Raw genomic sequence first — 14,436 nt, 5'->3', positions numbered from 1 at the left:
CACGATTACAGAAATTTGGAAGTACGTTTCTTTTCATGTAATTGATAATAATAATAAATGTATCAATCCCAAAAAACATTACATTATTATAGTAGGGACAATGTAACAACATATTGGAAAAATGAACATACTGAAAATAATACAGCAAAGAAAGATATTTGAAACTACAAAACTGTCAATCTATTTCGAAATATATTCGTGCATTTGGATGTTTTTATATTGTTAGGTATTTTTTATTTGAATTAACTCTATTATGAAAAATACATTTTTGAACAGATTTGCTTTTATGTGGTTGTGAAATTGAATTTCATATTTGTCGTGTACCTATAATACTGAATGTTTTTCATTATTATCAGCATTAAAATATATTTTTCCGTTAACCAGCTATCGCACCCCTACGAACGACACCTCAGAAGTCGAAACTTGTGCAAGCTGAGGACTTACGAGATCTTCCCTTTGAACGTGTGATTCCTAACACGGGTTGGACGATAGCAAGTGAAATCGCTGCGGCTTGAACCACCGACCAACACGGCGGTCGATTGAACAAAGCACCTACGTCGAACCGACCGGCTATCACCGACAGCATTATAAATGAACATGCATATTTTGCTGATAACAAATCTTTTTTAGTTTCATACAGATTGCTGGTCCTTTCTCCCTGATTCAGTTCATTCTTACATTTTCTGATTTTATTTTGTGACCGTTGTGAATGAGGAAAATTAGCTGTTACCCAAAATGATGTTGAGTATTGAAATGTCGAATGAATCAAAGAGAAATATATTGTTTCTGAATATTCTAATGGATCAACATTGCTTATTTTATGAAATATACGTGATATGTAAATTCCACCATACATTCTGATCTAGAGATAAGCGGAAATTTTTATTTCTTTCTTGAATTCTATCAAATCATTATTGAAATTTATGAAAAAAGTTTTGTTATCTGAATTTTTTCCAGAGATAATTGTGAAGCGAGATTTATTAAAATTCAAATGTAACTCATGAGATCCCAACCAAAAAGATATTGATTTTAGGACTTCTCAATGATATTTGTATTTTCATAAAAGTAAATGAGGGTTATGTCATCACCAAAGTGACTGATAGAACCAGATCTGTTGAAAGGGTCATGACTGGTTAAGAATCAGGGGTATATGATTATGATATCGAGACCAAAAGTCCAATCGTTTCAATGGAAGAGCCAAGGAATTCCAAGACCGAGAAAATAACGGCAAGTTCGATCAATTGTCGAAGTTTTGCTTACTTGTTTCTTCGATTACCGTGGCGTAGTGCAACAGGAGTTTTTGCCTCATGGTCGTACGGTTGATAAGAAGTATTATTTTAGGGTTATGTGCCGCTTGCGAGAAGCAAGCGGCACATAACTTCAAAATATTCATGCCTCAGCCACCGTATTCACCAGATTTGGCCCTCTGCGACATTTTCCTGTTCCCAATAATGAGAGAACCCATGAAAGGACGGCGTTCTGTGAAAATTAAGGTGATAAAAACCAAATCGCTGAGAGAGCTCAAGGACGTACCAAGGACGTACATATCAGAACTGCTTCGTTGATTGGAAAAAACGCTGGAATAAGTTTATTATATCTGAAAGAGACTACTTTGAAGGTGATGAAATGAAAATTTATGGATAAATGACCTCGTATTCTCTCAGTGGAAAATGTATTGAAAATAGCTCTGTTGCAATGGATCGCATTTGGTCGCCCTTGCTGTAGCGAGAGGTTGAAAACACCCTGTTTATGTATGTATGTAGACTTTCGCATAATTGTACAGTGTTTTCTGTCAGAACCTAAAAAGGATCACTTCTGAACAAGGCCTCAATTGCGAATAAATATATTTTTTCGACACACGTCAGAAGAATCAAATATCCAGTTAATAAAGAGTGTCTCACTTCTCATGGAAACACCCCCGTATCTTCCGTAATATTCGAGGTAGAAAGATGAAACTCTCAGGATTGATGGAAATGCTCAAAATGCACCTACCACCTGAATGGGGTTGGCCAAAGTGATATACACTGTCCGCCACCTGCGATGAAACACCCCATTTCTTACGGTAAAACATATTAGGCTCAAAATTCCTTCAGATTCCTGATCAGGAATACCAACCTACTACGAATACACTTTTTTCCTGAAAAAATTCAGTCCTGAAAAATTCGAATTTGTCTCACTTCTTATGGAAACACCCTCGTATCTTCCGTAATATTCGAGGTGGAACGATGAATCTTTCAGAACTGATGGAAATGCTCAAAATGCACCTACCACCTGAATGGGGTTGGCCAAAGTGATATACACTGTCCGTCACTCGCGATGGAACACGGCGCAAAATAGTTCGCTTTCAATACCTGAACCCCTTCATTCTATCTGGAGAGTACTCTTAGGTATGAAAGATACAGATGCTGTGAGATGATATAATCCATTTTGAGCCTATTTGAGGAAAATGTCACAGCACCACATTCTCAGATTATCGAGATAGTGTGAAGCAGTGTATGAAAAATTATCGATGGCGGCATCTATTATAACTGAAGAAGATTATTCGTAAAACTAATTCTGGTTGCTGATCATTCAAATACTATCCTAACCAGAAGTGAGAGCTCTCGATAGATGAGCAAAAACTGCAAAAAATAGAAAAAATCTATATTCAAAGGTTCACATCTCGAAAACTGTACAATTCTGAGCTTTGACTGTGGACACATTCAGTCAGCACATCAAGAACTACAACATATCAAAATTTCGGCAAAATTCAAGGCGAGCCTTGAATTGTTGTCTGAAATCATTTGAAGGGATTGGATTACATCAGTTTCATTGAATCATGCGGTGCCCTGAAATCACCATGAAAAACAGTTGCTCATTGAAATTTACTGTCAACCTGACAATATTGTTGAAAGATCTTGTTGTATTAATCCCCAGACCAGTTTTCATTGCATTTTTTGTTTCTAGTATTGTTGTTCTTTGAATCACCGTTGTTCCTTGTGTTGGATATTGTTCCTGTGTTCCAGTTGTTTTCTGTTCGTGAGTTCCTGTTCATGAGTTCCTGTTCATATTTTAATATTTCTGAAATTCCCATTTCAACTGATATCAGCTCATTTTGATTGACAAAGTTCAACATGGCACGTCTGTCACTTCAAGCAAAAATTGAAATTGTTTCAATTGTTGGTGAAGGGGTGAGGTCTTATCGTGAAGCGGCCGCTGAATTTAATAGAAGACACCCTAAGACATCCTAAAACCTCACTAGAGGTAGCTGTACACCCTGGAACTATACATAAAATATATAATCTATTCGTGAGCACCGGCCAAATAACAAAGGACAGAAAAATTATTAAACATCATATTGATGACGATACGATATTGGCGGCTCATCAAGCTGATCCTAGAATTAGTTTGAGAAACTTATCGCTTCAACTTAATATGAGCCGCAGTAAAATATGGAGATGTTTATAGAGGCATAAAATGCATGCGTTCAAATCCAAATTGTTACATACTTTGCACGAAGGAGATGAAATCCGCCGTATGGAGTATTGTTTATGAATGCAGGGAAATTATCTCAATGACAGGAATTTTTTAAAGTATACCTTATACAGTGATGAGGCTACCTTTACCACGAATGGTGTTGTATCTTCTCAGAACATGAGGTTTTGGGCTGAACAAAATTGGGTGGTGAATTGTAGAGACCAAATATCTCAGAAAGTTAATGTGTGGTGTAGTATCCTGAACGAAAATATTATCGGGTCATTTTTTTTCGATCAAAATTCAATCGGACGACTATTCGTTGATTTTCTCGAAAATGCATTTTCCGATGTGTTGGAAGAACTACCTTTGGATGTGAGACACAGCATGATTTTTCAGTTAGATGGTTCACCAGTTCACAATAGTGGAACAACAAGGGTTTGGTTTAATAGGAATCTACCTATGAAATGGATAGGACCCAATAGCCCTCTCGTAGTATGACCATCACGATCCCCAGATTTAACTCCACTTTTTTTATTTATGGGGAAACTTGAAAAATAAAGTTTGTAAGGATAGGCCAACGAATGAAAAAGATCTTTGTGCAAGAATTATACAAGCGTGTAGAGAAATCACACCTAGAGAACTGAGAAGAGTTGAAGGAAATAATAGAAGGCGCATAGAAAAATGTGTTCGATTGGAGGGAAATTTCATAGAAGGCACGAAAATATATTGTCAACAGTTAAATCATTTGAAATTAATTGTTTTGGTTTTCAATTGAAAATGTGATTTTGAAAGTAGTACTTCGAAAGAATTTTTGAACTACATAACATTTTTCGCCACAAAATATCCTTGTTTTTTTTAAATAATGGGAAAATGAGAACTTACATTAACCATCCTAAAACCTCACTGATTACATGTTTCCATTCCTCTTACAAAATTACCGTTTTCTCTCTTATTGAGAAGGAATAACTTTCCTGACAACAAAATAAAAAATAAATTATTTATGTGAAATTTTTTCAGGAAAAAAGTGTAATCGTAGTAAGTTGGTAGTCCTGATCACTGAATTTTAAGGAATCTGAAGAAATTTTGAGCCTATTTTGCCCCCTAATATGTTTTACCGTAAAAATGGGTTGTTCCATCGCGAGTGGCGGACAGTGTATATCACTTTGGCCATCCCCATTCAGGTGGAAGGTGCATTTTGAGCATTTCCATCAGTCCTGAGAGTTTCATCGTTCCACCTCGAATATTACGGAAGATACGTGGGTGTTTCCATAAGAAGTGAGACAAATTCGGATTTTTCAGGACTGACATTTTTTGAGGAAAAAAAAGTAATCTAGTAAGTTGGTAGTCCTCATCACGAATCTGAAGGAATTTTGAACCTATTTGGCCCCATAATATGTTTTACCGTAAAAATGGGGTGTTCCATCGCGAGTGGCGGACAGTGTATATCACTTTGACCAACCCCATTCAGGTGGTAGGTGCATTTTGAGCATTTCCATCAGTCCAGAGAGTTTCATCGTTCTACCTCGAATATTACGGAAGATACGGGGGTGTTTCCATGAGAAGTGAGACACACTGTATTAACTGGATATATGATTCTTCTGACGTGTGTCGAAAAAATATATTTATTCGCAATTGAGGCCTTGTTCAGAAGTAATCCTTTTCAGGTTCTGACAGAAAACAGAAAATGATTATTTTCCGAATCTCGAACCATATAAAGAAAACTGAGTTTTCGGTCGGTAGCCGAGTGCTTCGACGTGGGTGCTTTGTTCACCCAGTCAATCGGCCGATATGTGAGTCGATGATTCAAGCCCCAGGATGAACGCTCGTTTTGCACTTGCTATCGTCCAACCCGTGTTAGGAATCACACGTTGAAAGGGTAAGACCTTGTTAGTCCTTAGCTCGCACAAGTTTTGACTTCTGAGTGTTGTCGTTCGTAAGGGTGCGATAGCTGGTAAACGGAAAAAACATATTTTTTTCATAATTTCATGTTCTCCATTGAATATTCAATTTGTAGGCAAAATTCATGATTATAATAAGTGTTTAACTAACTTCAGTGGTTTTTATTACGCAGTTACTTTTCGGTATTCCCTTTACTATACTTCAGTAGATTCTCTATTGATTTAGCTTCGTTTATTTTTCAGACTGTGAGAGGTTATATAGACAAAAAACAGTAAAACGAAATCATGATATTTTAATATGAAATTTCACTATCTCTCTTCAGCATTTTACGACTACTCGACTCTTCAGAGTCAGTAACTCACCGAACAATCCCCCTCTGTAGTTGAAATTGACAATAATTAAATCATGCTCAACTAGATATTCAGGATTATACGATTCTGCAGATCCTTCAATGAACGCACCACCGTAGATGTAGAATATTACCGGGTAATTGCTTTTATTGGACTTCTGGAACAAACAAAACATTTATAATACACTTAGATAAGAAGAAAACATACAGGGCGTTCCAACGAAAACTTGACCTCCCCTGTAGGCCAGAAATGGACATGTAATCGAAAATTTCAAAGAACACGTCGATTTTCATTTCTAGAGAGACTATTTCTGATATGAAAATTATACCCGAAACTTCCCCCCCTGCGGTCAGAAAATGCCAGCCCTATTTTTTCAATTGCATGGGGAGTCGAGTGATACATCATCTGAAAGGTTTATTGTTCCTCTATTACCTCTGTTTTTTTTCAATTGATTCATTCGTTATTGCCAAATTAAATGTTGAACGTTTTATTTAGGAAAAAAACAGAAAATTCGTCGTTCATTTTGATGAGGAAATCAACAAATAACATCCGGCGCCAGCAATCGGCTTTCCCGAACAATTCTCTGTCGCAGGTCTTCTAGATTTGTAGGATCAGTGGAGTACACTTTTGACTTCAAGTGTCTCCACAGAAAGGAGTCCATCGGTGTGAGATCGGGTGATCTAGCTGGCCACTCCACTGGACCCCTTCTGCCGATCCAACGCATTGGAAAATGTTCGTCCAAAAACTGTCTCACCAGAATATCAAAATGTGGGGGTGCATCATCCTGCTGGAAGGTTATTTCACTTTCTACTAAATTATCATCATTTTCTAAAATTTGTGTAATCATAGGATCTACACAGTCTTAAAATAGATGTAGGTATGTGTCTCCATCCAGATTACCTTTAATGAAGAATGGTCCAACAATATGATTACCAAGAATGCCGGTCCAGACATTCAATTTTTGTGGAGTTTGTGAATGTGTTTCCATCACCAAATGATGATTTACATCGCTCCAGTAACGACAATTATGTCTATTCACTTCACAATTCAACATGAAAAACATGTATTGTATAATAGGTTTGGGTTATTGGTCAATTTCTGGCTGATCACCTCAAAAAACTGAAGTCGATGATCAGGATCATCTTTATTTAATTCCTAAGCTAGCCTTATTCTGGAAGGATGAAATTTGTAGACTTTCAAAATCCGAAAAACACTAGTAGCTGATACACCAGATGCTCTAGCTACTTGTCTGATAGATTATCGATTAGCCATTTGTACATGTCCTAAAACTGCAATTTCAACTTCGTCATTTCTGACAGGATGGAATACTTCATGTTTTCTGTTGTGAACAGAACCTGAAGTTCGGAACTTATTCATTAACAGTTCAACGTATTGATGGTTCTCGTTGTGGTCTGGATGATTCGTATTATAAATTCTTTCAGCAGCTTTAGCACATTCATTATTTCGCTAATAGGTTGGGAAAATGTCTATTCTTTCTTCAGTAGAATAAACTATGTTGGGACACAGTGAACAAGGATGACTTAATAATAATTCGTGAAGAAGTGACAGTGACTACTTGTTGTTCCGCGACTACTACATTCAACGGAAACTAACAGTGTCGTCCATTTCAAAACGTTTACTACCAATTAAATACATTCTACAAATCTAGAAGACTTGTGATATAGAATAATGTAAGGAACGCTTTCGAAATTAGACTGTATTTATTGTATGGAACTCAGGGCCGTAGCGAAAAGAAAAACCAGGGGGGGAGGGATTCCAAATTTACCCAACCCCACTAGCAAAATTTCCCATCTCTCCAAAAAATGAAAGCCGAGGGATTAGTTACTACTATAATATATTAATTTTCTTACTTAGCTATCCAAAGATTGGCTGAATGCTTATGCCCGTTATGGTATGCACAAACAAAAATGAATTTTGATAATTATAAAAATAATAATGGGAATTATTCTACTTTGGACCAAGGTCCTTGGTCTTCCACCATTTCCACCATGTATAGGGATATTCAATACTAATGAAAGGAAACAACACTCATTGTGCTTATTGTTTTCTACTATTATTTTTTCTTCATGCCCTGAAATTTCTCATTTTTTCCAATTCGAAAAAACAGCAAAAAGTTGGGAATTTTGTAAAATTATCACTTCAAAATTTGTGGATAGTTCAGGACTTTTCTCTCACTTGGGAGAAATTGAAATTTTTTTGAAGTTTTCAAACAACTCAGAATTTCAAAGTATGGGATCTCCAAGTTATCCATGTTGGAAAATCCCAAACTTCTCCTGATTCTTTCCTTTTTCTTATTACCTCTTCCTTTCTTTTCTCACATTTGTTTTTGTTTTTATCCATTTTTTCACTATTATTTTTTTATCTTCACGGCCCAAAATTCTCCAACTTTTTCCCAAGTCGAAAACGCAGGGGGGGGGGCTCTTCCCCATCCCCCATGGCGACGACCCTGATGGAACTAGATTGATATCACTTTGAACACTTCATCCGTTGATCGTGTTGTTATTGATATTACTTCTGTTATTTTCCTCAATAAAATGATCGACAGCGAATTTTCTGTTTTTTCTTAAATAAAACGTTTAATATTTAATTCCTCAATAACAAATAAACCAATTTCGAAAAAAATCACAGAAGTAATAGAAGGACAAAAGACCTTTCAAATGATGTATCACTCGACCCCCCATGCCATAGAAAAAAAAAGGGGATAGTTGCTGACCGCAGGGGGTTAAGTTTCGGGTATGATTTCCACGTAAGAATTAGTCCCCCTAGAAATGAACATTGACGTGCTCTTTGAAAATATCGAACACGTTCGTTTCTGACTTACAGGTGGATCAAGTTTTCGTTGGAACGCCCTTTATAGAAGTTTCAATAGAACATTTTTTACCGTATGATTTACCGTTTCAATTTCGAATAATATGTGAATGTTTGTTGATGAATAGTGGAGTTTGATCTTTTGCTTTCTTGAAATATATTTAGTTCGGAAATGTAGTGAAATTACCTCAGATTGTTTGACATTGCGTCAGTTTCATTCTTTCCGAAAGTTGAGCCCGATCTGTCAAACGTCAAATCGGGTTGTTACTGTATTTATAATTTAATGAAAAATTGCACACCTGTAATTACGAACCAATCAAAATACGGTATTTTGACAAATCATCATGGCAAAAGAGGTATTTTAGTGGAAATTTGTTTCTCGTGGGATACCCAACAGCGACCATTTTTGACAGATTGGTTTTTATTTGCTCACATAATATTTAGTTTTGATACATTTCAATTATAAAGTTAGGATGTTTTTTATATTTTTCGGACACCTCCTTTTTTGTCAATGGCGAAAATGCAGGACTTTGATGTTTTGAATAGAGTGTCTATGTCTAATAAAATATATGTCTGTAGCAGAGAGGTAAAAGATTGTCTGTCCATGAATGAAAATATTAAATAATGGAGAAAACAACTGCAAATGACAATTCACTTTAACTTTCGAATACTTCTTTCACAATGTGTCACGGTGTTCTTATGATATATCAATTGATATGATATTCAACCCAATTCAATCATTAACCTATCACTAGGATATGGAATGTTTCCTGACAAACTGAAAATTGCTAATGTTGTAACACTTAATATAAAAAGGGTGATAAAAATTTGTATGAAAACTATAGGGGCATCAGTTTGCTTTCTAGTGTATCAAAAGTATTTGAGTTGAATATCAAAAATCAATTCATTTCCTTCTTTTCTATGAATAACATTCTCTCATCGAATCAACATGGATTCACAAGGAATAAGAGTACAGAAACAGCTCTATGTGATTTCAGTGAACACATTGTAAATGCTTTTGATTGCAAATAACACATTTGTGGTTTATTTGTAGATTTTTCAAGAGCTTTCGACACCGTGAACCATGAACTACTGCTACATAAATTGGAACGATGTGGCGTGAGAGGGACTGCTCACAAGTATATTAAATCATATCTGCAAGGCAGAATTCAACGGGTTATTGTTGACGCCACTGTGAGTGAACCACGGAAAATAGAGCAAGGTGTCCCTTAAGAATCTTTACTTGGACCACTATGCTTCATCATTTTTGCGAATGACTTGTTTCACTATTTTAAACAACTTTCATCAGTACACGTGGTAACATATGCGGATGATACAAATTTTCTTTTAACAGAGAAAGACTCGGCAACTCTATCAGATATTACTGGAAAGGTGTACCAGCAAATTATAACATGGGCAAGTCAAATCACATGAAACTCAATATAACTAAAACTGTGCTGATGAAATTTACTATGGTTACAAATGAGTCCGAGATTTTCAGTATATATGAGAATGATGATTTTCATTTAGAATCCTCTAAAGAAACTGAATTATTAGGCATCACAGTTGATTACAGACTCACCTGGGCACCACACTTTGTGAAAAACGTTGTGAAAAACTACGTAAAAATTGTTATGCGTGAAGATTCTTGTCTAACTACTGTAATGCTGAAATCTTGTTGAGTCTGTACTATGCCACTATTCATTGTCATTTGCGATACGGGATTCTGAATTGGGGTACGGGATCGTCCGTGGAAAGGATTTTCATATTACAAAAGTCGGCAGTTCGAATAATTGCTAAACTTGGATAGAGAGAGTCATGCAGGAGCTCTTTCAAAAACCTGAAACTTCTTACGGTTGTTGGGATATATGTTTATGAATTATGTAATTTTGTTTATGATAACAAATCAAGTTTTTTATCGAACATGCAAACTCATGATTATCCAACTCGCTCTGGAAATTTGCTAGTACCTCGATCACATCGAACAGCCCTCTACCAGAAAAGCCATCTTTATCTCGGATCGAACATTTTCAACAAATTAGACGTAAATATAAAGGCAGCCCCTAATATAAATATTTTTAAATCAAGATTGAAAATTTTTTCAACTGAAAAAAATTGCTACTCCTTGGATGAATTTTATCGATGATTTTATCCCTCTCCATGTTATTTGTGTTTCTTGTTCATTTGGCAAATCATTTGTAAATACCTATAGTTTTTTCCTTTTTTACAAGCTGACGTTTTCCTTGTTATTGTATATTGGAAGATATGTTCTTTCATCTTTTATTCCATTGTACCTCTCAACAAGTGAAATATTCGAAAATAAATAAATAAATTGGATCGTTCATCAGAGATTTAAATTTTTGTACTTATTGATGAATAGTTTTAAATTCGTGATTGAACTTATGCCTCTCTCTGAGTTGCATACGTTGAATTCATTCATCGATTCTAGAAACTATAGGGTCTTTCAACAGGGACTTCTGAACTTTGACAATTGATAACGGCCATCTTGTTGTTTGCCACATCTGTCAAATTAGTTGTCATTTATTCAGTCGTTTTGCCAAATCACCATGGACGGATATAGCATTCGATAACACTTTCAAATAATTAAAATGTTAGATCACCAACATACCTACATGACATACTAATTGAAATAGTGAATCTGAGTGATTATAACACTCGTAACTCGGGGTTACTGGCAAACATAAAACCTCCATTTTTCAGCGATCTTTCATGTACAACGCCTGTAAGTTCTATAATCAACTTCCCCATGATTACAGTACATATACTCTGATGAACTTCAAAAAGAAATTGAAATCCCTATAATCAGCTCAATATGATTAACAAATGTCGAACTCTGCATCTACAGAACGGATAATGACCAGTAAATTACTTCATGAATTTAAGGTACTCATTAATTTAATAGATCTCAGACAGCAAAATCATTCTACAATGTAATAGAATTATACTCATCGTAGATATTATAGCTAAGATAATTAGGAAAATTGTAAGTTGTAATGGTTAAGTTGAAAAACACCCACGGGTGACACTTCGCCACTTTATCTTTGTCGAAAACCTATTATTGTTATCTTACATATGTGTCCAAAGATGAATGAAGACGATTTATTATTATTATTATTATTATCAAAATGGATGTTCTGTTTGGGCAACGTGCCGTGCGCTTCGCCCATTTACGGTCGCCATAATCGTCCTACCGACAGGACTATTCGCAATGTGGTGGATATATTTGCGTCCACTGGTTAAATAAACGATCGACCAAAACATCGCTGCTGTCTGTGTAAGTGTGGAGGAGAATCCGAAGCAGCCATTTTCGCGTCGCTCAAAAGAACTCGACTTTTCGTGAACCACAACTCAGTGAATTTTGCGTCGTGACTTGGCCTCATTTCTGATTGAAATTGTTGAATTTGGGACGATACCAATCCACATGAGATTCAAGAGCGTTCAATGCATCACGAAAAAATCACTGTTTGGTGTGGACCTTGGGCTGGTGGCGTCATCGGTCCATATTAGAAATCTGGGGTTGGCCCAAATATATTAACATTCTACAATTTTCCCCCTCATCTATTGAAATCGGGTGAACTTCCTCCATGGCCATAATGTACAGTTTCTTGGAGAGTGAAGAATAGGTAAGATTGCTATCATAACCACTGTTGGTCGGAATCTGTTTAATTAGATTCAGTTCTTTACTGAAATTCACAACTGACGAAGGAACTTAGTGTTGATATAATCTAGTTCACATGTACTTTTTTTGTAACATTTTTCAGCCCTGTCCAAAAATTACGACCAAGGTGTCATTCGATTCGTATTTTTGCCTAGAAAGTTCGAGGAAAGGTCCGAAAACACGCCGATGAGAATTACAAAAGTCATAAACAATTAAGTGAAAAAAATGGGGCTTTAGTTTTTTCTTAATATCTCGGAAAATTTTCAAAATTTTGGAAATTTGAAAAAAGATTTGGAAAGAATAATGAATTTGCGTAAAAAAAGTCCCGAATCCCGAAACTGTATCTCGATTATTTATAGTTTTTACAGAGCCCTGAAAATATTGCCAAAAGCGGGTAGTCTGGCTTCCGCATGCATTTCGTCACTCTGACATAAAAACAAAAAAAAAATATTTAAACATATCAAATGTAAATATTGAGGAATGAAAAAATTCATGTGATGTTGGGATACATCAATAAAAAATAATTCGCAGTCAAACAATCTTTATCCCAATTTTAACGTTAATCAAAAATTTGTTAATCAGTAACTTTCTCTGAATTGAAAGTTAATATAAAAATCCCTATAATTATTAAACGAAAACCCTGGCATTTTTTCCTTTGGTGGAGTTATCCTTAATAGGTAAAAAAAATAGATTACCGTTGCCAAAATAAAAAAAATGTAATTTTCATTTTTTTTTGACAATTGAAAATTATAATTTTATAAAAAATACATTACAAAATTTTTTTTCATTAATTGTTTATTGTTTCAGTATCTCATGGCTGAAAACTGATCAATAATATTTTTATTTTATTTTTTACAGCTATTGTTAATGAATTTATTTTGAACAAATACATTGTCTATGGAAAATAATGATTTTTTTCAATCAACATAATGCAAAAAAAAAATTCGAATTGCTTTTGAACAATTCATTAACAATAGCTGTAAAAAATAAAAAAAAATATATTATTAATTAGTTTTTAGCCAAGAGACATTGAAACTATAAAAAATAAAAAATGAATTGTAATGTATTTTTCATAAAATTATAATTTTCAATTGTTAATGAAAAATAGAAAATAATTTTTTTTAATTTTGGCGAAGGTAATCTATTTTTTTGCCTATTAAGGATACCTTCACCGAAGGGAATAAATGCCAGGGTTTTAGTTTATTAATTATAGGGATTTTTATATTAACTTTCAATTCACAAAAAGTTATTAATTAACAAACTTATAATTAACGTTAAAATTAGGATAAAAAGTTTTTGACTGCGTATTATTGTTTATTGATGTATCCCAACATTACATGAATTCTTTCATTCCTTAATATTTACATTTAATATGTTTAAATAATTTTTTTTTTATGTCAGAGTGACGAAAGGCGCGCGGAAGCCAGACTACTCGCTTTTGGCTATATTTTCAGGGCTCTGTAAAAATTATAAATAATCGAGATACAGTTTCGGGAGTCGGGACTTTTCAAATCCATTGATCTTTTCAAATCTTTTTTCAAATTTCCAGAATTTTGAAAATTTTCCGAGATATTAAGAAAGAACTAAAGCCCCATTTTTTTTTCACTTAATTGTTTATAACTTCTGTAATTTTTATCGGCGCGTTTTCGGACATTCCTTTAAACTTTCTAGGCAAAAATACGAATCGAATGTCACCAAAAAGAGCTAAATCGAGTACATGTGAACCAGACTAATACAGATGTGTGGAAGAACTAGAAATGATATTATCCGTATGAAACGGATAACGAAAAATTCAAGAATAGTGTTTTTTATTAAATTTCGTAATTTGTGATTGTGGAATCCAGAAAGTTGATCATTTTCTTCCTTCTCTATAGCGAATGTGATGGAAGGATGGAGAGACTTGAAGAAATTCAAGAACTTATGCAACAGTCTATTTTTTTCTGTGGAACACACTAGAATGTCATCGATTTATACCAATAAGCGGAATATCGTCATTAAACAGAGGTAATGTCCATGATGAATGATGGATTTTATGAAAGGTCCATGGTTTGTTCCGAATGATAGCCATTATACCATACATGCGTTTGATTATTAGTGTTATGCGATATTGAATTGTTACTTTATCTTGTTTCGCTCAAAGAAAAGTACAGGTATAGGATATGCTCCACAAACATGATTTCTACTCTAAAATAGTCCTCACAATGGTATAATGTATGATTCAAT

General features: G+C 34.8%; 2 protein-coding genes across 8 annotated transcripts in view; one reads left to right on the top strand and one right to left on the bottom strand.

The window, feature by feature from the left end:
• Window positions 1–14,436, top strand: part of Neto (Neuropilin and tolloid-like) — an 803,231-nt gene that overhangs the window by 80,156 nt on the left and 708,639 nt on the right. The gene's annotated exons all lie outside the window — the stretch shown is intronic.
• Window positions 1–14,436, bottom strand: part of LOC111507687 (carboxylic ester hydrolase) — a 130,569-nt gene that overhangs the window by 20,887 nt on the left and 95,246 nt on the right. For 6 of the 7 annotated variants that reach the window (XM_074171253.1, XM_074171254.1, XM_074171251.1 and 3 more), the window contains exon 5: window positions 5,718–5,862. In XM_074171253.1, the coding sequence (XP_074027354.1) occupies window positions 5,718–5,862 (145 nt within the window). The remainder of the gene's footprint in view (window positions 1–5,717; window positions 5,863–14,436) is intronic. The other variant, XM_074171257.1, reaches the window with a different exon arrangement.

The sequence above is a fragment of the Leptinotarsa decemlineata genome, unplaced genomic scaffold, assembly GCF_025532065.1.
Source record: "Leptinotarsa decemlineata unplaced genomic scaffold, Ldec_3_MD MMD2_tig00000010_RagTag_RagTag, whole genome shotgun sequence".
NCBI classification, from domain to species: domain Eukaryota; kingdom Metazoa; phylum Arthropoda; class Insecta; order Coleoptera; family Chrysomelidae; genus Leptinotarsa; species Leptinotarsa decemlineata.
This window is presented reverse-complemented; position numbering and strand designations above follow the sequence as displayed.